Source organism: Boeremia exigua, assembly GCF_020726555.1.
Source record: "Boeremia exigua strain MPI-SDFR-AT-0100 chromosome Unknown C7974scaffold_14, whole genome shotgun sequence".
NCBI lineage: Eukaryota > Fungi > Ascomycota > Dothideomycetes > Pleosporales > Didymellaceae > Boeremia > Boeremia exigua.
Genome location: NW_025763531.1, coordinates 965,209 through 986,661, shown reverse-complemented (window position 1 = coordinate 986,661; position 21,453 = coordinate 965,209). Strand labels below are relative to the sequence as shown.

Below are 21,453 nucleotides of genomic sequence, written 5' to 3'. Positions count from 1 at the left end.
ATTGAGTGGGGAGATGCCTGTGGCGGAGAAGGATTGTAGTACGTTGGCTTCGGTGAACGACGATGTCCAAGCGCTCCAAAATAGTGAGAAGAAGTCACCTTTCTTCACTGGCAGTAATCCCTTGCTATCCTGCGCGCGTTGGGTGAGGTTTTTGGTGTAGTTGGTTGCCAGAGGCTTGAACATTACCACATCGAGCGGCTGCAGCGTATGAGTACTGTGGGGTGGCAAAACAGTAACCAGAATCTTCTGAGTATGACAGTAAGTAAGAAACCGCTTCGTTACATGGCTGCCGTGACCGTCGATTACTAGTAATCGCCACTTCCGTCGAGCACTGGCTTTTGTAGCGACATCAAACACCTGTTGAAGCCAGGCAATCGCCACCTCGTCGTTGCTCCAACCTGAGGAAGTTACTGCAACATACAGGTGGTGTTCCCTGGCGTCAATATCGCTCACCCAACCCGATTGAACGTTTGTTGAGTCGGCTGGGTATTTGAGAGCCGGCGGCAGTGCCAAACCAGAAGCTCCCACGCAGGCAATGAGTGTAATCTATTCCCTGTTGCCATCTTGGAGTGCCTGCTTGAACCTCCGATCGCTCAACAAGCTTTTATTGAAGATCCTCTTGACCTTTCCAGTCACTCCAATCATGAATCCCTTCTCGTCCATATTGTACGTGTGCGTTGGTTCGATAGAGTATTCGGTGATCTTGGTTTGCAGGAGGTCGAAGTACTGCTTGTACTTCTCCTTTGAATCGGCTTCGTGACGCTCAGCAGCCATAGACGTTGACCACTGTGACGTAAGCTTGTCGCGGTGACGGTGGAGGAAACGAGTAACCCAACTTTCTGAGACGGGATTTGTGACGAACGCGGAGGCGAAATTCCTTACCATTTCACGTGTAGGTGGTAAGTGTTGCCTGGTAAGCTCTTCTATATATTCGACAAGGTCTAACTCCTCCTGTGGAGTGAGTCGTTGTTGGTTGGAGTACTTGGTTTTAAGGGCCTGGGTTTCGCGTCGATACCGGCGCGTCAGCGTTGAGTGCACAACACCATGTTTTTCAGCAATTACGCCCCACGGGATCTTTTTACAAGGCATTAAAGAATCTACCTCTGCAATAGCAGCTTCCATAGTAAACGTGGTGTTGAGTTATAGCGTTAAGAAATCGCGTGTCAAAACCGCGTTCCCGCGCACCACGCGAACGGGCGCACTACGCGCACGGACACGGTACCGTGGTACACGCCGTGACGCACGGCCCCGCATGCCGCCCGCCCAACCACCCTCAGTCACTTTTCAGAAATGAGGTCATTGAGCCACGTACAATAGCTATTATTGCGAGATTCTTTGGTAGAGTAAAGTGTTGATATGCAAAACAGTGTACAGCAAAGTATTAATAGTTCTGAGTAGCGGTGCGGCCGCTGCGGGTGGTGTGGGTGCGGGCTGGCGGAGGAGGACTTGGAGCAACAGCACCGCGACGAGGCGCCACAACACGACGCTTCTTGGCTGCAGGCGTCTTAGGAGTAACTGAAGCCTTGCGCTTGCCTTTGTTAGGCAATTGGGAGGCTTTTTGAGCGTCGCGAGCTTCTTTATCTTTCTGCCTTTGCAGTTTGCGAACGTTGATTGCTGCGCGCTCTTCTGCGCGCTCTCTGTCACGAACAACTTTTGCTGCAGCAGCTGCCTCGCGCTTCTGTTCTTTGATCTTATCCTTGTATAGCTTATTGGCAGCCTTGAGCTCCTTCACTGAGGCCTTTTCAAGCTCCTCTGCATGCGCAGTCTCCTTCAGAATCCGCTCTCTGTGGCGGGCTTCCTTGAACGATCAAGGCGACCACCAGCGAGCTCCTCCCCAGTCATCTAACGTTGGCTTGACTAAATTAAGTGCTTTGCTCTTCTTATTCTGCTTCTTCTTAATCGCGAGAGACTCACTGAGCCCGTCGTTCTCGTTGCGAAGTAGCTCATTATTGACTGCAAGTGTGTGGACTTTCTGACGGAGGGCGCGCGCCTCCTCTGAGCTTTTATCCGCCACAACAGTCTAATTCGCTCATCAAACTACGTGCTGTTATACCTGATGGAGGCGGCGGAGGAGTCGACTGATCAGCAGCTCCTTCAGGAAAGCGCTTGAGTACTTTGTCGCGATTGAGCGGGTGAAGGCCTGTCGTGTCAAAGGCTTTGAGTATATTGTCTTTGGTGAATGATTGTAGCCAAGCGGGCCAAAACAATGAGAAGAAGCTACCTTTCTTCACTGGCAACAAGCCCTTAGAGCGCTGAGTCCGCTCTGTCAATTGCTGTGAGTATGCTGTCGATAGCGGCTTGAAGAGGACGACGTCGGCTGGCTGGAGCGTGTGAGTACTGTGGGGAGGAAAGATAGCTACAAGTATCTTGTTTTGATAACAGTAGGTTAGAAACGAGCGGCTTATATGGCTGCCGTGGCCGTCAATGATAAGTAACCTCCACCTTCGACGTGCGGAGGCCTTTGTTTCTTCGTCAAAGACCTGTTGCAGCCATCCAAGGCCAGCGTCGTCGTTGCTCCAGCCGCTCTGCGTGACCGTGACAAAGACTCGATGCTTGGATTGCTTGATATCTCGCACCCATGCGTCCTGGACGTTGCCGCTATCACTCGCCATGATTAGGCCTGGAGGAAGAGCGACTCTAGAAGCGCTCACGCACGCTATAAGCGTCACCCATTCTCTGTTGCCGTCCTCCAGAGCCTGGCGGAAGCGCTTGTTGCCCCAGCTTGTCCTGCTGAACACTCGTTTCTGCCTGCCTATCCTGCCAATCATGAAGCCCTTCTCATCCATATTGTATGTTTGCTCTGGCTGTATGTTCTTCTCGGCTATTTTGAGCTCTAGCATGTCAAAGTACAAGCTGTACTTGCTATGAGAATCAGCGGCGTGACGTTCAGAGGCCATGGCGGAGGTCCATCGTGGAGTGAGCGCGTCGTGATGCTTGGTGACGAATCGGGTAACCCACATCTTTCCAACGTCGAATCCGCAGATAACAGAGGCAAAGTTTTGAATCATATCGCGCGTAGGAGGAAGGTGCTCTCTACAGAGTTGATCTATGTAATCAACGAGCTCCAGCTCTTCGTGGTTAGTGAGGTTTTGTTGTTCTACCTTCTGTTGCATAGAACCCTGAACGCCTCGGTGACGCCGCGACAAAGTTGAACGATCAACACCATGCGTATCTGCAATCTTTTGGTAGCAAAGTTCACCACGCGCATTAGCTGCGCGTGCATCTCCAAGCGCGTCTTCTAAAGTCATTGCGTTGTTGAGTTATGGTGTTGAGGATAATTCGTTGTTTTGATGATTGCGTGCGGCACGCGGGGTCGTGCGTCACGGCGTGTACCACGGTAGCCTACCGTGTCTGTGCACCCAACGATCGGTAACAACCAACGATCGCTCCGAGCCTGTACAGCGATTGCAAAGTTGAGGCTACAGAGCTACGTACAAAAGTAATTATTGTGAGATTTTTTGGTGGAGTACTATATAGACCTATGCGACAAAGTTTCTTATACAAAGTTACTGATATTTGGTGGCGGTGCGGCCGCTACGGGTAGTGACAGTTGGGCGTGGTAGAGGAGGCGTCACGGCCTTGGGTTGACTACGAGCACCTACACCACGACGCGCAGGCTTCTGTTTAACTGTAGAAGATTGTGAGGTTGTACAGTTGCCTCTTTGGGACAATTTGAGAGCTTTTGCAGCGTCGCGAGCTTCCTTATCCTTACGTCTCTGCTCCTTGCGCGCATCAATGGCTGCTCGCTCCTCTGCCTTGGCTTGGTCACGCTCTTCTTTTGCCTTTGCTGCCGCTACACGCTTTTCTTCTGCAATCTTCTCGTTGTAGAGCTTATTAGCAGCAGCTAACTCCTTCATCTCTGCCTTTTTTAGCTCCTTTTCTTGTGCCTCTTGATCTTGGATAGCCATGCGAGCGCGCGCCTCACGGAAGGCCCGAGGAGACCACATCATTGCACCACCGTGATACTCCTGGTGTTGCTGCAAGTCCATCTGACTCTTGGGCTGCTTCTGACGCTTCTTCTTCTGACGCAGCTTATGACGTAAGCCATGTATCTCATCGTGGGCGAGCTCTAGTTGGGTTGAGAGGTGGTGGATAGTTTGACCCAGCTTCCGCGCACCCACACTGCGTGGATCCTTCACCTCCGCCCGTAGGGTACTGCATGCTTTGAGCCAGTCCTGTGCAGAATACGCTGAAGAACCAGAGGAGCTTGTTTCTGAGTCGTTGGGTGTGGTGTGGCGGAACCTGTTGAGGATAACGTTGGGCTCTATGGGGTGTATGCCAGTGGCTGAGAAGGCCTTTAGTATAAGGTCTTTGGTGAACGTAGATACCCAAGCAGGCCAGAACAGGGCAAAGAAGTCTCCCTTTGACAGTGGAGCAAGGCCTTGGGACTGCTGGAGGTGGTTATCAAGTTCGCTGGAGTAGGCAGAAGATAGAGGCTTGAAGCAGACTACATCCAATGGCTGAAGAGTCTGGGTACTGTGAGGTGGCAATACTGCCAATATGATACGCTTCTGGTGACAGTATTCGAGAAAATCCTGGGTTAGGTGACTCCCATGGCCATCCACAATCAGCAGCCGATACCTCAGCCGTGCCTTTGGCTTGGAGTATCGATCAAACACCTGTTCAAGCCAAGCCAGTCCTATGTTGTTGTTGGTCCATCCAGTGGGCGATGAGGCGACGTGGATAGAGTGCTTTGCTGGGTTGATATCAGCCACCCAGCGGCTCTGTATGGTGGAGTTCTTTGACGCAAAGATGATGCCTGGCGGAAGAGCAGTACCATCGGCACAGATTGTTGCCAACAGGCTTACCCACTCACGTGAGCCATCTTGGAGAGCCTGCCTGACCTCCTTCTTCTCATATTGACGCCGGCTGAACACTCGTTTGGTCCTGCCTAGTACTCCAATTGCGAAGCCCTTCTCATCCATATTGTAGGTGTTCTCTGGCAGGATGTTGTATTGAGTAACTTTCTGCTGTAGCAACTCAAAGTACAACTCGTATTTGTATTGGGACTCAGCGTTGTGACGATTTGAGTCCATGCCAGTAACCCACGCGTACTTCAATTGCTCGTGGTGACGGTAGAGGAAGCGCTGAACCCACATATCAGAGCAGGGCTGTGAGGCAACTGAGGACGCGAAGTTCTGTATCATACGCCTGGTAGGTGCTAAGTGGCGCTCTGACAACTGCTGTATGTACTTAACAAGATCTGATTCCTGTTAGTTGCTGAGTTTCCGTTGGTCCTCATCGGCGACGCGTCGGGGGACCTGCACGCCTCGGTGCGCGCGAGACAGCGTATTGCGATCAACACCATGTTTTTTTGCAAGCTTTGTATATACAAGTTTTTCGCCAGGCTCTAAATTATCAATCTCTGCAAGCGCATCTAATATTCCTGTCATGGTGGTTGAGTTGTTACGCGTTGAAAACTGGTGTAGATGTTGTTCCCTGATCGTTGGTTGTTACCGATCGTTGGGTGCACGGACACGGTACCGTGTCCGTGCACCGGTCGCCCGGGAACACCGGTCGCCCGGCGCGTAACATCTACACCATACTTCAACGCGTAACAACTCAACACCATGCCTGGATTAAGCGATGCCCTTGCAGAGATAGATAGTTTAATGCCAGGAGAAGACTTTTCGTATACCAAGATTGCAGAAAAACATGGTGTGAGCCGCACCACGTTGTCGCGCGCGTACCGACGCGTGCAGGTCCCTCGACACGTCGATATACGCAACAACCAAAAACTCAACCACCAACAAGAGGAGGACCTAGTCAAGTATATAGAGAAGCTGGAAAAGCGTCATTTGGCACCTACGAGAACCATGATACAGAATTTCGCCTCATCAGTTGCCTCGGATCATTGTTCAAAGATATGGGTTACTCGCTTCCTCCACCGTCACCACGATCGTCTCAAATCCGTATGGACGACGGGTATGGACTCAGATCGCCACAACGCTGATTCAGGGTACAAGTATGAGTTGTACTTTAAGGCTCTGCAGCAGAAGATCACTCAATATCGTCTCAGGCCTGAGCACACATACAATATGGATGAGAAGGGCTTTGCTATTGGGGTGCTGGGTAGATCGAAGCGGATCTTCTCTAGGCGTCAGTATGAGAGAGGAGAGGTTCGGCAGGCTCGTCAAGATGGCTCTCGTGAGTGGGTGAGCCTGCTGGCTACAATCTGTGCGGATGGTACAGCTCTTCCGCCTGGCATCATCTTTGCGTCAAAGAACTCTACTATACAGAGCCGCTGGGTAGCTGATATAGAGGTGGGAAAGCACTCTATCCACGTCGCCTCATCACCCTCTGGATGGACCAACAACGATATAGGATTAGCTTGGCTTGAACAGGTGTTTGATCGATACACCAAGGCAAAAGCGCAGTTGAGGTATCGGCTGTTGATTGTAGATGGCCATGGGAGCCACCTGACACAGGACTTTATCGAATACTGTTATCAGAATCGGATAATACTCGCGATATTGCCTCCCCACAGTACCCAGACGCTGCAGCCGTTAGATGTAGTCTGCTTCAAGAGTCTCTCATCTCACTACAGTAACGAACTTGACGACTACCTCCAGCAGACCCAAGGTCTATCGCCACTAGAAAAAGCCGACTTCTTCAACCTCTTCTGGCCTGCCTGGGTATCTACGTTCACCAAGGACTTAGTAGAACAGGCCTTTAATGCGACTGGAATCTCTCCAGTGAATCCCAACGTCATCCTCAATAGATTCCGCCATGATAGTCCTGAGACCGCCGTATCAGCTGCCTCTGGTTCTTCAGCGTATTCTGCAGAGGACTGGCTCAAAGCATGTAGTACCCTGCGGGCGGAGGTGAAGGATCCACGCAGTGTGGGTGCGCGGAAGCTGGGTCAAACTATCCACCATCTCTCAACTCAACTAGAGCTCGCCCACAACAAGATAAGTGGCTTACGTCAGGAGCTCAGTAAGAAGAAGAAGCGTCAGAAACAACCTAAGAGGCAGCTAGACTTACAACAACACCGTGAGCATTACGGAGGTGCGATGATGTGGTCCCCTCGGGCCTTCCGAGAGGCCCGCGCCCGTATGGCTGTTGCAGACCGTGAGAGGCAGGCAAAGGAGCTTAAAACAGCAGAGATGAAGAAGCTCGCTGCTGCTAATAAGCTCTACAAGGAGAAGATTGCACAAGAGAAGCGTGAGCAGCAGGCAAGGGAGAAGGAAGAGCGTGACCAGGTCAACGCCAAGAAGGCAGAAGAAGTGGCTGAACGCAAGGCAGCCAAAGAAGCCCAAAAACGCGATCTTGAGGCTAGAAAAAGTACCCAATTGCCTAATCAAGGCAAGCGCAAGGCCTCAGTCCAATTGCAGCCAAAAACAGTCAAGAAGCGTGGTGGTGGAGGTGCCCGTAGTCGTAGTGTTGCTGCAGAGCCTCCTCTACCACGCCTAACTGTCACCACACGTAGTGGCCGCACTGCTACTAAATATCGTTAACTTTGTATGAGAAACTTTGTCGCATAGGTTTATATAATACTCCACCAGAAGATCTCACAATAATAACTATTCTACGTGGCTCTGTAGCCTCAGTTTTGTGATTGCTATATAGGCTCAGAGCGGGCGACCGGTGTACCCGGGCGACCGGTGCACGGACACGGTAGCTGCTCAGCAATCCGCTCGCACTGCGCCTTGCTCAAACAGTACACTACCCCCTTCTGTTTCGTCTGCTGCAGTGTATCTGCCCAACGCTTGCACATCGCCAGCGCCGTGTCCTCTAGCTTGTTGTGCAGACACCACGACACAAAGTACCGCGCGTTCGGCCGCACTGTGCTCGCCCGGATGTATGTTGCGTTCCGCACCAGCATGCTCGCCTCTAGCTGCGTCTCCTGCACCGGCGGCAGCGTTGCCGTCAACATTACTAGTGAGCCTCCAAGCAGTCGCAAGTTCTTGACCTTGAGCAAATTCTCTCGCCAGTGCCGTGATGTGAACAGCAGATGACACTCGTCAATGACCACCCGCCGCAGAAGTCCCTTGTTCTTCAGCAGTCTAGCGTACCCTAAGAAGTTGCCGTTGCTTGTGATGTCGCCCGCTACGTCTGCGCTGACAACCACCACCGATGCCGGGTTGCTATCGCCGTGCTTCCACTCTATGCAGTCAACGCCGCAGTCGCAGATCCGCTTGACCAAGTCCTCAATCAACGCCCGGTACGGCACAACAACCACGGTTACACCCTCTTCGATGCAAGCCGGCAGTGTAAACAGCAAGCTCTTGCCCCCTCCTGTCGGAAGCACTACAACAAGCGGCGTCTGATTGTCCAGTACCGCGTACAGCGCCTGTTCCTGCTCAACAGATCGGAAGCCGACGTCCTGCTTGCCCAACACTTGCTGCAGCGCCTTGTGTACTGCCTCAGCCCGCGGGTCCTCTGCCTGAACAGCCTTTTCTTTCGGCAACACGACAAGCTCTGACATGCTCTCCCGCATCCGTCTCTTGTTCCTACTGCTCGGCTCCACCGCCTCATCTGTCTGCCCATCTACGCCTAAGAAGCGGTGCCACGCCATGCTGAGCGCTCGGAACGCATCTATCGACCGCACGCTAAGATGTTTGACAATATCGATCGGCACACTGTAGTTGCCAACGCCCATTGCTGTAGTCCGCGAGTTCTGCAGCTCGATGATATCCTCTTGATCTTCGTCCACCTCGGCTTCGTCTACTTCTCCAACCTCGTCTTGATAACCCCTACCAAACGACTCCCCTACTTTGACCCTTCCAATGCCTACGGCTGCGTGACGGTAGCCTTGCGTGTGTAGCTGAACGCCTAGTCGCTTGCCTGTCTCGCGCTTGATCACCTTTGTAAGTTTATCCGTGCCCCACGCCCCTCCCTCGTTGCTCCAGACGTAGTCGCTTAAGCCGCCACCTAGTACTTGAACTACAAGATACTCTCGAAACGGCTGCAAGTAGCTCAAGTACAGAGCCATGATCTGCCCCAGCTGCGGCGGCAGAAATCGCGGCACAACCTTCGGCTTGTCCCACTGAGACTGCGACTTGTGATAGCGGACGACTGTCATGACGGCACCGTCCACGATGAAGATGTTGCGGTCCTGCAGCAGCCCGTTGCGGTACCGCATTGTCGTGATCTCTGACCCTCGACCCGGCTGTCCATACTCGACGTGCACGCAGCCCATCAATAGCTCCAAGAAGCGGTCCACCTGCAGCAGATACTGCCGCACCTTTTTGACTCTCCACCGGCCATCCGCTGTCTGCAGCTGCATGCCGCCCGCCTTACTTCGGGCTCTTGTGAGCATCCAAGCCAGTCCACCAGACAGACGGTTCGCGGGATTGTTAACAAAAGATCTGCCCCGCGTTGTGAACGTAACGTCGTCTGAAATCTGCGCGAGATCAATAGTAAAGCGGTCAGCAACAGCATCAACCCAACACAGCTGCCAAAACTGCTCTACTACCTCGGCTTCCATGCTCTGAGCCATCTGGCGGAAGCGCTCAATGACAATGGGCCGCCCGTTGAGATAGAAGATCTTCTTGTCCAGTGACCAGTATGCGTTGCCAGCATTGCCTTCATTCAGCGCAGCGTGTTTGCTGTATGCCAGCAGACTAATCATCTCGCTCATCGGACTGTACGAGCCGTCGGCCAGATACTTCTTGCGCATGTCCAAGAACCTGTCGCGGTCGTCTTCTGTCTGCTCATCACGTCCTGCTGCGGGAAGAAGCTTCTCGACTCCAAGCACCCGGACGCAATACACCATCCCCGCTAGCATGTAAGAGTAGTTCTTTGCAGTGCGCAAGCGTTTCGTCTCTGTGTCTATGCCTAGCACGGCGAGAAACTGCACTAATCCAGCTGTTAACGCCTTGTTGCCATAGTTTGTAAGTATAAACGAACTTAGCGAGTCTAGCAGAACAGTAATCTGAGCAGCTCAGTCACCGTTGTCGAGAGCGATCCACAGCCGAATCGCCAGCGCCTTCTGATCCTCCCTCTAGCTAAATAATTCACGCGCGTCCTTTATTGTGTCTGTTAGCACTTTCTTACGCAGTCAGCGTTGCGGAATAACACTGTTATTGCCGTCGCTATCAGCATCGTTGTCTCTGTCGCTGTCGTCGTACTCGCTCTCTGTGCCAGCATCCTCGCCACTTAACTCCTCGCTGCTCTGAACAACCCGATCTTTCTGCAATAAATACTTGTCAATTTGGCTCTCTTCGTCTGCGATGATGCGAAAATAGAAGCAGACAAATCAGACCATGTAGCCAGCGTACGTCGCCTGACTCTCGGGGTTCTGCAGTCGCGCCAGCGGCCGGGGGTCGACCTCGCTCTGTTTCGCACTCCGCAGCCAGCGCCGTATCTCTTTCAGAAGCGTAGCCAGTCCCTTTACGCTCCTCTCCACCAGCCGCTCTGTCAGCTCGGCAGCCAGCTTCATCTTGTGCTCGCCACGATTGGGTGCGCGGGCTTGATGCGCCAGATGGGTGAGATTTCGATCCTTGAAGAACTCCAGCCAGCCCGTACGCTTGAACCACCCGGTCTTGTCAGTCTTCGCAGCCGCATCGAGCGTCTGCAGCTCTTCCTCGATTTCTTGTTGTGTCAATCTGTACTCGGCGAGCTGTGCAAGAACGCGGCTTTCGACCCCGGCATTTTCAACTTCTCTAACATCCGCCAAATCAACAACAAAATATTTTTGCAGCCCCCCAGTGTGAAAAAAGCTCTCTACTTTTACCAGACAATAGAGCAAGCTTTTTTCTCCTATCCAAGCTTGCTGGTGACTTTTCTTACAGTGCCTGCGCATCTCATCTTTGTTAATGGTGATCCAGCGGCACGTCTCGCGCGCACCATCAAGCGGCTCTCCAAGCTCGTCAACCGGCTGTGCGGGCTCCTCTGGTAGCTCAATTGCGCGCGGAGCAACAGTCTCAAATCGACTGAAGCGCTTAAGTATTTGTCGCCGTAGCGCAGCAGATGCAGCATGGTGTTTACGGAGATGCGCATCCAGACTCACTACTGCCGTGCAGTGCTGCTTGCAAACAATGACACCAAAGTCTTCAAGAAAGCAGAATACGCTGTCGCAGTTGCTGAGCGCAAGCTGTTGCGGCCACTTGTAGGAGTTTGCAGTGTTGCTGCTTATAGTGGCTGCCTGTTGGGGTGCTGTTGCTCGGCTGTCCCACACAAGCTCCATTGTGCAGAAACCCTAACCCTACTACCTCAACAGCACCACGTTTCGCCTAAATACCGACGAAACTCTCAGGGTCGCTGCGCAAGGTACGTAAGAGTTGAATTTACGACAGTAACCTCTAGCCAGATACCCGTCCCCTCCTCCGCTTTATAGTACTTGAGGTTCGACTACTTTGTACTTTGGAACCAGAGTCTTTCTGGCTTCCATCCTTCGGAATCCTAGTCCTTGCCCTAAGCGTCCTTTCCTCCTCCCACTCGCTTGTATCCAGCTCTCACGCAGGATCTGATTCTACATTACTCTGAACAGGATTTCGACCTGTTGCTCGCCTCTTTTTTGACACTGCGCGCTCTTGAACAAGATCATTCAGTTGCTTTTGCATAGCGAGAATTTTTCTCGTAAGAGGGCTGCAACTCTCAGTCTCTCTGCGTCGCTTTTTCCCTCTTTGTTGCATCTGCTCAGGTGTCTGTGCATGCAGAGCCTCGTCTGGGGGCTCTGCATCGCTTATTCCGGGTGTAGCACACTCTGGTGTTCCCTCAGAAATAGCGTCCGGGTAGTAACCAACTTGTGTTGTACTGCTTGAGGTTTTGTGCACGGTTGCTAAGCTATAGTCTAGAGCGTCTTCCTCTCGGGTCAACGTGAATTCATGCCACATATGGCTGTTTACCAGGTAGTGGTCAATCAGATCAGGCTGCAATTTAGTAGGAAATCCATGCTCTAGCGCGTATGCACTAGCATGTGTGACTGGTCTATGACCTATTTAGAAAGCCAGGAGTTAAAGGAACCCGTTGTAATCCTTAGGCGTGTTAGGGTCGAATAGAGTAACAAGTGCAGGGAGATGCTTCTTTGCAATGCTAGTTGCAGTTTGTCTATACAGACTGGTGGTTGTTGGAGCAGGGCATTTGGCTGTTGACCTTTTCAAACTCGCATGCGCTTTACTCGAAGAAAAGCATGCTGTTGCACTCTCATGAGTACTGAATAAGTGAGGGTTCGTTGAAACCGTAGGTTGCGCCCCTGACTTTCGACTAATAAGACTGCGGAATGGGCGGATGTACACAAGGTAAAGGTAAAGAACTCTTTGTACCAGAGGACAGGGGGAGCGTACAATATAAAACGAGTTGTTGGTGTTGGTGTTTGCCTTGTTGTATGCGAAAACAAGTATCACCTTTCCTTTGTAGATAAAGATGTTTCGTCGCACAAAGATCGTGTCAGCCCACCGTAGAACTCTAAGCTCCTCACCTCGTGCTGGCATGCCGCTTGTTAGATGCATTGCTGCATAAAGCAGACGAACAAAGCTGTCGCTTTCGTTCAAAGTACTGCCTCTGCTTTGCTCTCCCTGTACTTGTCTCTGACGAGAAGCCGCCTTGCTCCGAGAAGGCTAGTTTGCTCACAGCGCGGAAAGCTCCCTGGAGTTTGTTGGCTGGGTGCGCCAGAAACGAGAATCCAGGGCGATGGGTCGCAAGATTATCTTGTAGAATGTTAAGTTGAACGTCTGGCCACCATCCGAAGAGGAGCTCTTGTGCACGGCTTTGTAACCCTACTACAACAGTGTGAATTGTTTCACGAAACTGTCGCATATGAATCCGTGTTTCCGCAATATGGAGTGTCAAGCCATCTGAAGACCAGGAGATGTTTGTTCTAGGACCCTCGCGCCTTGCGATTGCTCTTCCGTGCTGTAGTCGCTCGATAAGGTAACCAGCTGGTGCAAGACTACCTCGCTGAAGATACTTGGGTCGAATATGCTCACGCAATCGCTGTGCTTGGTCGGGGTAGGCTGTACGCTCAGGCCAAGGATTTTTGAGATACTTGTATGGTGCAAGCGGTAGGGCATACTCAAGTATAATCAGGCGACCTACCCACAGCAGTGCTGATATAAACGGAGTATAGTCGTAGGGCTTGCGGAAACATAGCTCTGTGGGATGTATCCCCAAGACACCAGAGAAGTTCATAATAGCGCTACGGCTCATGTTTCCGTCGTGCGACAAGTCTGTCCAGAACATGACAAGAAGTTGAAAGAGATTTTCGTTCAGAGCAGCCAGTGATGACGGGAGCAGAATCCCAAGGTCTGCCTGCTGGCTGACAGCAGTGACGTGGTCCCAGATATGGTTCATCATGGCCAGCTGAGCCGTAGTTAGCTGCAGCCCAGAGATGTCGTTTGTAGGTTCCTTTATGTTGCGCGACAATGCTAAGACACGAAAAATGTAGCATAAGAATCTCTTGTGGATTCTGTAGTATCTTCGCCGAGTATGTTCGCGTTGTGGCACCTCGAAAGGGTATGGAAGAAAAGAAGGCGTCCAGCTCCGCAGCCAGCAACGCAAGACCCGCGGCGTCTGCTTCAGCGTTGCTTCACATTGTTGGAAAACGATTCTGCTAGCTTCTATAATCTTCCAAATCGTCCTCTCTGTCTGTGCTGGGCTTCTACATTCGAATTCGTTCCAAAGACCTAGTTTGAGATCATCTGATGTTGCCATGGGAGGCAGCGCTGCAGCTGCAACAATGATATGGATAGGCTTGTAAGTAAACCACGCTGGCCACTCACAGCCTCGCAACCACTCAGTGTTCTCGTCGTGTTCTAGCTCTCCGTCAAGAGCAATGCTGTTAAGCTCATCATCTAACCGTTCTTCTTCTTCTTTCTCTTCGTCCTCTACACGTGTCGAGCAATCGCCATGGCTTGTCCCAACCAATCCTTCGTCGCTCTGATGCTGGTGGGAGCGGTCGTCTTGAGTCACTACCCAGTATTTAGGCGAGTACTTCGTCCAGCTCTGTAGGAAACACTTGTATCGCGATCGATCTTGAAGGCAGTCAGGTGCGCTAATGTTGTGGTGTTTCTTTGTATGCTACCGCATCGTATCCCAATTAATACTCTCTAGTCAATGAGGCTGTGGAATGCTTTTGCTCGCTTATCGGGTGTCCCTTTTCTTCTGTCTCGCTATCCTTATCTTTTCTTCCTCTTTGTATATCTTCTAGCACTTGCCTCAAAACAGCTGCTGACCCCCCCTCTTGTTAGTCTAGCTGGATACAATACATTCTGGTCCTGATGCACGTCACATGGGTCGCTGCTCAGCCTGCGCTTGCTTTGTCGCAGTGGTCCCTCTTCAAACCCTCTTGCCTCTATTGTTTCTTGGTCTCCGCTACCTAACACGACGGGTTCCTTATCCGACACACCGAAATCTGCTGCTTGATCCGCCGGCTTCGTTGTCAGCGTCACTGTCTCTTGCATCTGTTCATCTGACGTGCCCGTATCGAGTTCTCTGTCTATAGGTATCTCCTCAGTGATCCCTAGGAATCGATGCCAGATGAAGCAGTTGTCGAAGTAGCGGTCGATGAGCTCTGGCTACAGTCTAGCTGGATAACCTCATTCGAGAGCGTAAGCGCTTGCATGGACCGAAGGGGTGTGGCCCGTCTGAAAGGCCAATAGGTGAAGGAAACCGTTTCTTTCCTTTGGTATGTTTGGGTCGAATGGCTCCAGCAATTTCGGAATGTGTTTTTTGCTAATGGAAACAGCGATGTGACGGTAGATGCTCAGCTGAATTCGAACAGGGCAATCTGGCGTAGCCTGTTCTAAGCTCTTCGAGCAGTCAGTCGCACTAAAGCAACCTGTCGGATGACAGCTCAAGTTAAAAAGATGCAGATTCGTCTTCGTTTCCGCATCAACGAGCTTCAATTGCCGAAGGAGAAAGTCGGTGAAGGGCCTTATATAGGCAAGATACAGGAACAGAGCTCGCTCAACTGTGGGACAAGGCACCCGAACAATGTAGAACGAGTGATTCGCTGTCGTGGACACTTTGTTGTAAGCAAAAAGTAGCATAATGCGTCCTTTGTGTATTACGATGTTGCGTCATACAGCAACAGTGTTCGCCCAGCGTATGATGCAGAGCTCCTCGCCCCTGGCGGGCATGCCGCTGGTCATGTGGATCCCCGCAAAAAGGAGTCGACTAAAGTCGTCACGTCTCTGCAGATACGCCAGCGCTTGCTTGCGTCCATCGCCCTGCAGTGCTAGCCTCCCTTCTCAAGGAGAGAACGCTCGACGGTGAAGATGCTTGAAGCTCATTTGTAGATTGTTGTCAGGCTCCGCTAAAAATGAATAGCCTGATCGATAGCTTGTGGGTTGATCTTTGATCCCATGCAAATCGACATCAGGCCACCAGTCAAACATCAGCTCGCGGGCTTCCCGATTGATCCTATCCAGAAGAGAGTGCACCGTAGAGCGCAATTGCACTAGGGTGATTTGAGAACCGTTGATCTCGAGCATCTGGCCGTCAGGCGACCAGGAGATGTTGGTTCTCCCACCTTCCCGCTTTGCTATAGCTCTGCCATGTTGGAGGCGATCAATGAAGTACCCAAGAGGCGCGAAGGTACCGCGTTGAAGATAACTGGGCCGGATCTCTCTCAGGAGTCTTGACCCCTGATCTGGATATGTCGAGCGTGCCTGGAGCGGAGGGTTCCACGACTTGTAGGCTCGCGATGGGAGCGCATACTCCAGTGTGACGAGCCTCCCTATCCAGATCAAGGCCGAGAGATACGGCGTGTAGTCGTACGCGGTACGGAGAGTGAGCTTATACGGGTGGATTCCAAGCACGCCAGAGAAGTGAACAACTGCCTTATCGCCTGGATCGCCGTCTATTGAAGTGTCTGTCCAGAAGAGAACGAGCAGTCGGAAGATGGTTTCGAGAATGCAAGAAGGTAGAGGAGGCAGCGGCGACACAGTATTCGATGGGACTCTCTTCGCCTCGTTCAACGAGAAATTGTCTAGCTCTGCCCAGATAGTATCTATCATTCCTGCCTGGGATGCAGTAAGTGTCAGACCGTAGATGTCGTGCGCGTTTTGACCCTGTTCGAGGCAAACCTGCCTTGCTCGGAAGACATAGCAAAGGAAGCGATAGCAGTACGAGCGGTATTTTTTCCGAGTAGCCTGTCGCTTTGGCAGCTCGAACGGAATAGGGCAATAATGCGGACCCCAGCTACGTAGCCAACAGCGGAGAACCCGCGAGGTAGACGACAGGGTCTCTTCACATCTGTCCAACGCGCGACTAGTAAGCTCAACGAACTTCAAGAGCTTTGCCTCTGTAGCTGAACAGCTAGTCCACTCGGAGTTGTTCCACGATCCTAGGTAGAGGACTTGGTACTTCTGCGAAGGAAGCTGAGATGTAGCAGCAATCACATTCAATGGTCTGCGTACGAACCAACGCGGCCACCCGCACTCACGAAGCCAGCGCGTATTCTCGTCATGCAATAGCTTGTCTGGGAAACACACGTTTGCATGGGCTTCATTAGCAAGTCGATGCTCCTCTTCTTCCTCCATACGGAGAAGCTCTGCTAGATCTGGGTTGTAGCAACCTTCTTCTTCTTCTTCTTCTTCTTCTTCTTCCAGCCGCATCGACTGTTCATCATTCCTTTGCTCTTCCTCGTGTTCCGCTTCTACAGACTCGACGCTGTTCGTCTAAGTGTGGTCTATGCGCTAGTATTGCCCTGTCTTCTTGTGCGCGATCCATCGTTAAAGGAAGCATGAAACATCCTTCCTATGAACTATTGTATTCCTTAGACTGTGAGTTCTATTGAGGTGCTTCCGAAATTCGCCCCAATTGACCGTAAGTCAGATAATGTGGGCAGCTGAAACCCCTTACAGGAGCCGCCAGGAACGGCAGCACCCGGCTGTCGTTTGGAAGTGGGACGATGTTCGAGTCTTCCTGCGCTATAGGAAGATGTTCGTATCAGCAAAGTGTTCGCCGACTCTGGCGATCTCTGATTGGCCAGTTCATAGTTAGTCAGCACCCGCGTGCGCACATAGATAGCCGCGACCTTCACAGGCACCAATATAACAGTTCAACCCACATCTATCATCACAAAGTATAGCTGTAGATAGCCTACTACTGATGTTGTAATGTCGTTAGAGACGATTAGAGAGCACCTTTCGGAGAATAGCGCTTCTGCAGAGTGTGCAAAACAGATAGCCATATAATAGCAGGTAGGAAATGATGTCTGGCGTTTCCCTCGCTTCTACCTAGAAGCAAGCAGTCAATCAACCTGAGGATAATGGCATAGTTGCCCGCCTACCTGCCTCAGCGAGAAGAGAAAGGGGGTTTGGAAGGCCAGACTGCAATGTGAAGCAGCTAGAATCGACAGGATTCCCTGTATGGATTTTCCACGTACGAGACATGGACTAGAATCAGTGCTACGCCCTGTGGTTGCAGCAGTTGCAAGAGATGGGAGGTTCAACACGGCAGTGGAGGTTACCGAGTCAAGATGGCTCAAAGGGGTAAGTGCAGGGGATAGTCGCGGAGTCCATCCGCGACTAGTACAAAACAAGGCAAAAAGGGTCCGTGCTGGTACTCCAACCTGTCGGTTCCCTGCCATGTAGGTAGGTAGGACGACAAAGGCTTAGGCCGTGCGTGGAGTAGGATTTATACCGCCATCGAGCATAGCTGTCGGTGATAATCGTTTGTCGCAGTGGCTTTCATACCAGTACAAGAGATGTTATAAGATTTGAGACTCGAATGGTGGTCGAGTGGTGAGGCCGCGATATAACGGGATTCTGAGCGCTGCAAAACTCTTGCATTTACTTTGAAACTGACTCTGAGAATGATGAAGCGTTGAGCCTCCGCGTTAGGTAAAGCTCACATATGGAAATCTTGAGGACCTGCAGCTATGCTGAAATCAGTCGTGATCGAGCGAGACTTCTTGCGCATTGCATAACTTAAGATGTCCCTTCTGCATAAGCTCGTGTAAACGATCTCAGATTGGTCACGAAGAGTGGGAACTGTATGTCAACATTTTGGAGACAGCGCTGTTCGTCTAACCACGGCTATCTCTGATCATAGCAAGAGTTGGAAATACAATGGATTTTGCAACTTCACAATGTTTCTCTGCTTCTAAGCTTCAGGGACGTGGAACGAATTCAGGTTGCATTAAGGGCCACAAAGTGTGACCATAACCACTAGGAAGAGCAGCTCGCTCCTCTTTAGAGCTACCAAGACTATACCATGCGCGTTAACACTCGACAGAGCGTTGCGACAGACGGTAAGAAGAGGTGATAGAAAGAGGTCTCTCGCTTTTCGATATCTTGAGCAGACACTGCATGTCTAGCGCCCACATCCGTCGGTAAAAATCCAAGTCGATTTCAGCTGCTCATTATCCTGTCTAGCACTGTCAAACGTTTCGACCTCAGTGGTGACAAGAATCTGGTTGTCGGGGGGATTGCCAGGCGCATACACAAGCGATGTATCCTCAAAAGCGTTGTGCACCGTACCCAGTTTCTTGTTCGGTCGAGAAGGCAGATAACGGGTCGGGGCGGGCGGGAGTAGCGCTGAAGGCGGAGGAAAAGCATCAGATGAGTGTGGATCTTGTATCGGATCAGACCTGAGAGACACCCATTCTCTCGACGGTCTTCGTGTTTTGCTCTTCAGTGAGATCAAGGTCGAAGAACAATCGTCTGGTTGAGCAAAACTTCTGTTTTGCTTCTTGCCCGTACCTTCACGGGACAAACAATGCTTGATGCGTTGCACACATACAATCGCTAAGCAAGGGCCGCTGAGGAAGATGACGTTTGCCTGTCTGAATCAGAGATGAATCAGTTGATTGACTGTACTCACCTGCAAGTATGTGTCAACAGGTTGAATTGTAGTCAAACCTACGAATCTGCACATCGTAAGACCGCCACCGACTGCAATGATCAGGGCTTTGTAGCTTGTACCCCAGGCCGTATATAGTACTGATCTTAGTAGGGTCTTAGCATTGGAACCGACTCGCCCGGGCAGGCAACTCACCCATGTAGTACGTTATCTGTGTTTCTTACTACAACAGAACTATAAACCACCCTGCAACACCTACCATCAGACCCTCGATCCACCTGTCTACGCCTCTAACACCGGCTCCACCTCTAGCTCGCCCCGTCTCTCCAATTCCGCTCGCGACAAAGTCTCCAGCTCCACGCGTACTCGTCGTTGACGAAGAAGACGGAGAAGAAGATGTCGACGCAGGCAAGATACTCACACTCGACCTCGTTGTGTTTATAGGATTACTCGCCGGCACCCTTAATATACTGCTCGTCTGCCCATCAATCACCAAACCTTCTGGTTTCAAAGTCGCTGTGTCCACGACAAATTCTCCTTGTGAGTTTGCTGTGATGGTGGAGCTGCCAATAGTAGGGATCGCTGGACCCGTCGGATTGGTATTGGTGTTCAACACGACGGTGCTACCACCTACGACTATTCCTGATGCGGATCCCTCTGTCGGCACAAAGACTGTAACGCCATTGATGGTCTTTGTCTCTCCAGGTGTGACCGTCTCAGACCCAATGACGACAAGAGGTATATTCTGGTTCTGCCCACTCGGCCTGTCGGTATTTTGTGCCGGTTGCGCAGTGGTAATAGGAAGGACTGCACCTCCAATAATAATGCTCGGCTCGGGCTGGTTTTGTTGCTGCTGATCAACAGGTTTCGATGGGTCTTCTGGCCTGTTTGGTGCTCCAGGTATGTTCGGTGGTTGCGGATTGACCGGCGTCACTGGGTTTCCTTGCCTGTTTGGTACCCTAGGCGTGGGAACATCCAAACTTGGTGCCGTTACTATAGGATTGACTGGCGACGTAGCCACGCATCTCAAGCAAGTCTGTTTTGTTGTGTACTGTGATGTCGTTTGGTACGATGTGCTTATAAACGTTTGGGATCCTGGAGCTGACGTTGCTGCATCTGACGATGCTAGATTCAACATTGATGTAGACGCTGTAGAAACCCCAGTGCCTGGGCCCACGGTACATGTTACAATATCAGAGCCGTTAAACTGCTCTCTAAAGTCCGCATCTTGGTTCAGGAAGCTAACCAATCTGGACGGTACTGAAACGACCGTCTCCGTGGGCGGTTCTGGTGGTTTTGTCATGTATGTTTCAATGAAGTAATTCCAGTCCTCTGTTGCAGTTGGTTGCCAGCTATTGAGAGCCTTGACGTTTGGAGAGCATGTTTGTAGGGTGGAATTCGATTCGATTAATGTTGGTTCGACTTTGGCGTTCAATCCACCTTCGAAACCAGGATAGATGACGTATGTGGGTCCTGCATTGACGGTCAAGAGTACCCCATCTGTAGGTGTAATTACGAATTGAGGTGTCGAGCTGGTAATAGTTCCAAATGTCGTTCCCTCGATCACCGTCCTTGTCTGACCACCAATCTCCAACTCTGTGGCGTTGACATCAGAGTATTCGATTATCCGTACAGTAGCATTCATAGTCGTAGTCGAAGTCGACACTTGATATTGGGGATCTGTTTCATTGAAGAATGCAGTAATTGGAGGGTAAGCCTGAAGGACACAGCCTTTACATGAACCAGTCGGCTCCGTCGGTGTTGCTGATGCAGTCGAATTTATGGTAGAACTCGAAACCGGCCCGATGGCACCCGAAGCTGGAGATGAGAGACCAGAGACTCGCTGCGACGAACTTGAGAGCTGTGGGGTATCTAGATTGTAAAATTTAGCACGTCAGAGCTGTGAATGGATCCAACATGTCAATCGACATCGCATACAAATTCATTGTTATCTCATATTCCGATCGAACTCTTATCAGAATGCGAGGTCTTAGAGGTGTCGAGGTAACAATGAATCCATAACAACGATGTTTTCACAGTGCGACATACCTGGCGAAGGACCTGGACGTGCAACATCCTGTGGTGAGCCAGACGAGGTGAACGAGCTTGGCGAAGGCAATGTAGACGATTGTACTTTAGAAGCCGATACGGTTGTTACAATCGGCGAAGAAGTAGTTGGTGTGTTCAAAGAGCTCACTTCGGTTTGGTTTAATGGTCTTGTTGTGGAGGTGATGTTGCCAAAGTCTGTTCTCATGTTAGTGATTGATGCGCCACTGCGGTGGACAAGCGACTACCTTCAGTGGAAACTGTGGCAGCGGCAGCGCCTATGGCAAATGTCGCCAGCCCCAAAACGAAGAAAGGCCGCATCATTAAAACTGTTACTTTAAGACAAACTAACAACAGTGTGAGATCATGCAGAATGTCAAGAGGTAATGTAGCGATATCAGGACAGAAGGAAGTGTAACCTTATAAAGAGCTCGAGGTTCAATGAAGGCTGCTTGGGAGTCGACGCCATGTTGAACAAGCCCGCCATAGATAGTCATACATGCGGCCCATCATACTGCCTCCCAGGTTTGCTAACTTGAAAGCAAGGTGCCAGCCAATAGACGCCGCTGAGAGGCGAGACGGATCTCTAGACTGATGGCCGTGCTGATGAGCTGAGGAAGCTGAGAAAGAGCTTGCACAAATGCATCAATTACCCAGACTTTAGGCGAGCCCATTGCGCTCTAACGTGTCAGGACACGGCACCCACAGAGTTAT

The 21,453-nt window shown here is 51.2% G+C and overlaps 3 protein-coding genes across 3 annotated transcripts; all 3 read right to left on the bottom strand.

The window, feature by feature from the left end:
- Positions 1–11,246: 11,246 nt before the first annotated feature.
- C7974DRAFT_444842 (uncharacterized protein) lies at positions 11,247–13,793 on the bottom strand (the record flags this gene model as incomplete). The annotated part of the gene is made up of 5 exons (XM_046145528.1): positions 11,247–11,367; positions 11,404–11,874; positions 11,911–11,994; positions 12,959–13,360; positions 13,774–13,793. 5 exons carry the CDS (start codon positions 13,791–13,793, stop codon positions 11,247–11,249), a joined length of 1,098 nt encoding a protein of 365 aa, XP_045991865.1.
- A 1,341-nt stretch (positions 13,794–15,134) lies between these two features.
- On the bottom strand, positions 15,135–17,479 carry C7974DRAFT_380897 (uncharacterized protein; the record flags this gene model as incomplete). The annotated part of the gene is made up of 4 exons (XM_046140560.1): positions 15,135–16,565; positions 16,750–16,817; positions 17,180–17,219; positions 17,276–17,479. The coding sequence occupies 4 exons, from the start codon at positions 17,477–17,479 to the stop codon at positions 15,135–15,137; spliced, it is 1,743 nt and encodes a 580-aa protein (XP_045991864.1).
- A 1,159-nt stretch (positions 17,480–18,638) lies between these two features.
- C7974DRAFT_76654 (uncharacterized protein) lies at positions 18,639–21,166 on the bottom strand. The gene is made up of 5 exons (XM_046147235.1): positions 20,988–21,166; positions 20,743–20,937; positions 18,889–20,565; positions 18,715–18,838; positions 18,639–18,676 (listed from the first exon to the last, which is right to left on the bottom strand). Exons 1-3 carry the CDS (start codon positions 21,061–21,063, stop codon positions 18,917–18,919), a joined length of 1,920 nt encoding a protein of 639 aa, XP_045991863.1. The 5' UTR covers positions 21,064–21,166; the 3' UTR covers positions 18,639–18,676; positions 18,715–18,838; positions 18,889–18,916.
- Positions 21,167–21,453: the final 287 nt, after the last annotated feature.